This window comes from Trachymyrmex septentrionalis, unplaced genomic scaffold, assembly GCF_001594115.1.
Source record: "Trachymyrmex septentrionalis isolate Tsep2-gDNA-1 unplaced genomic scaffold, Tsep1.0 scaffold9, whole genome shotgun sequence".
NCBI classification, from domain to species: Eukaryota; Metazoa; Arthropoda; class Insecta; order Hymenoptera; family Formicidae; genus Trachymyrmex; species Trachymyrmex septentrionalis.
The window spans coordinates 2,052,509-2,054,387 of NW_017306091.1; the positions used below are offsets into that span (position 1 = coordinate 2,052,509).

The window sequence follows — 1,879 nt, forward strand, 5'->3', positions numbered from 1 at the left end:
AAAATACAGGTAAATGTTCGCAAATGTTTGACGAAACGTGAATTGCGTTGGAGATATCGTCCTACATAAATATGCCTTGCTTCACGTGAGTTACCATCATTCGTACAACCGTAAACGAAGTGACAAAGTTAAAGTCAAAGCCTTCTGGATCACCAGACTTAAATCCTTTGGATTATTTCCTTTGGGGGCATCTGAAATCATTGGTTTATACCATCCCAATTGAGAATGAGAATGATTTGAGGAATCGAATAGTTGCTTCATGCGAGGCAATACGCAACACACCTGTTATCTTTGAGCGTGTACGTCAATCTTTGAGAAGAAGGCTCGATGGATGTATCATGGCGCAAGGTGGACATTTTCAACAATTCATCTAATCCTTTTATTTCGTCAGAAGAACTGAAGCCTATTATTGTTTTTCTGTTTTTGACTAGTTTTTGACTAGTTCAAGCTGTATTTCTTTCAAATAAACAGATTATTACTGCACGTTTAGATTTGTTTATTTCAGAAACTAAGTCGTTTAGGACACATGTTTATATGGACTTTTTTACTTAAAATAAATCAAAGAATCGCTCTGTATGGCAACTTACTTAAATAACACCCTGTATACACACACACACGCACACACACACACACACGCACACATGCACACATATATATAAAATATTTTGTTTACCATGACGTTACATCAGTTTTGTATCTCGCGTTTCTTTAAAGATGGAAATGATCTAGCAAACTTTGTGTGTAAATCTAAAGAATTTTACGCATGGAGTAGCACGAGCCATCTGTATCTTTACCGAAAGAATCTGCAAATTTTTTCAACTACGTAAGAAACACAAGTCATACGTATCACGCGTTGTTCACCATGTATGCCGTTATAGTTTTGCATCTCGCTTTTCTAGGTAGAAACGGTCTTTCAAGGTTTTTTCTCCGCGGGTGCCTTCCATTTAGTGACACAAGTCGACACAAACGTCGTTCCATTTTTCTTTGCACTCCATGAGTAAAGGATGACAAAACGATACTTGTGTGGCTAAATGGAAGGCACCCTGTATACATAAGTCTGAGAATTTTACGCATGGAGTGGCACAATCTATCTGTATCTCTACCGCGCGAAAAGATCTGCAAGCTTTCTCAATCACGTAAGAAACGCAATGTCATACATGTTACGAGTTGTTTATCATGCTGTTACCGTTTTGCATCTCACTTTTCTGTAAAAGTAGAAACAATCGTGCAAGTTTCCTGTTTAAGCCTGAAGAAATTTCACGTATGAAGTAGCACGGTATATCTATTTATATCTGTACAGAGAATCGATCTATCTTTCTGTATCAGAAAAGATCCGCGAGTTTTCTCATCTAAATACATAAAGCGGCGTCTACAACAAGATGTAAGAAATTTAGAGCAAATAGGCACAATGATAATTTTTCTCGCCGTTATCGCTTTATTTCTTACAAAGATTTTAAGACGTAAAACTTCAAGCGTTAAGTCAGCCGTAAGAAATTGATCAAAATTATAGCCGTCATTCTCCTCACATTCGACTGTGATCGAGCAATTTCTTACTTAAGATTCAAAGCCACTATAATTTTACGCCTTAAAATCTCATTGGAGACGCAATTACAAAATAAAATTAAAAAGCGAAAAAACTCATCCACTGACCTTCTGAGAGCGGCGCGCTGCGGACTGGTCGCCGTGCTGGAAGGCGCGCTGCTGGAAGCACCGCCGAAAGAGCTGGAGCACGTCGTGTTGCCGGACGCGGTAGTGTCGCTAGCCGTGGTCGTGGAGCCGAGGCTGCCTTGCCTCGAGGACACCTCGCGATTTCGCGCCCCTTGCGATCTACCGCCGGCGAACTGCCGGCCGGTTCGGCGGGGCGTCGCGACGCCGGCGG

At 41.0% G+C, this 1,879-nt stretch overlaps 1 protein-coding gene across 1 annotated transcript in view; it reads right to left on the reverse strand.

Annotated features, from left to right (window-relative positions):
- Positions 1-96: 96 nt before the first annotated feature.
- The window catches only part of LOC108755627, a 12,874-nt gene continuing 11,091 nt past the window's right edge, over positions 97-1,879 (reverse strand). Inside the window, exon 4 of the mRNA XM_018498740.1 lies at positions 97-191. Within this exon, the coding sequence (XP_018354242.1) occupies positions 97-191 (95 nt within the window). The remainder of the gene's footprint in view (positions 192-1,879) is intronic.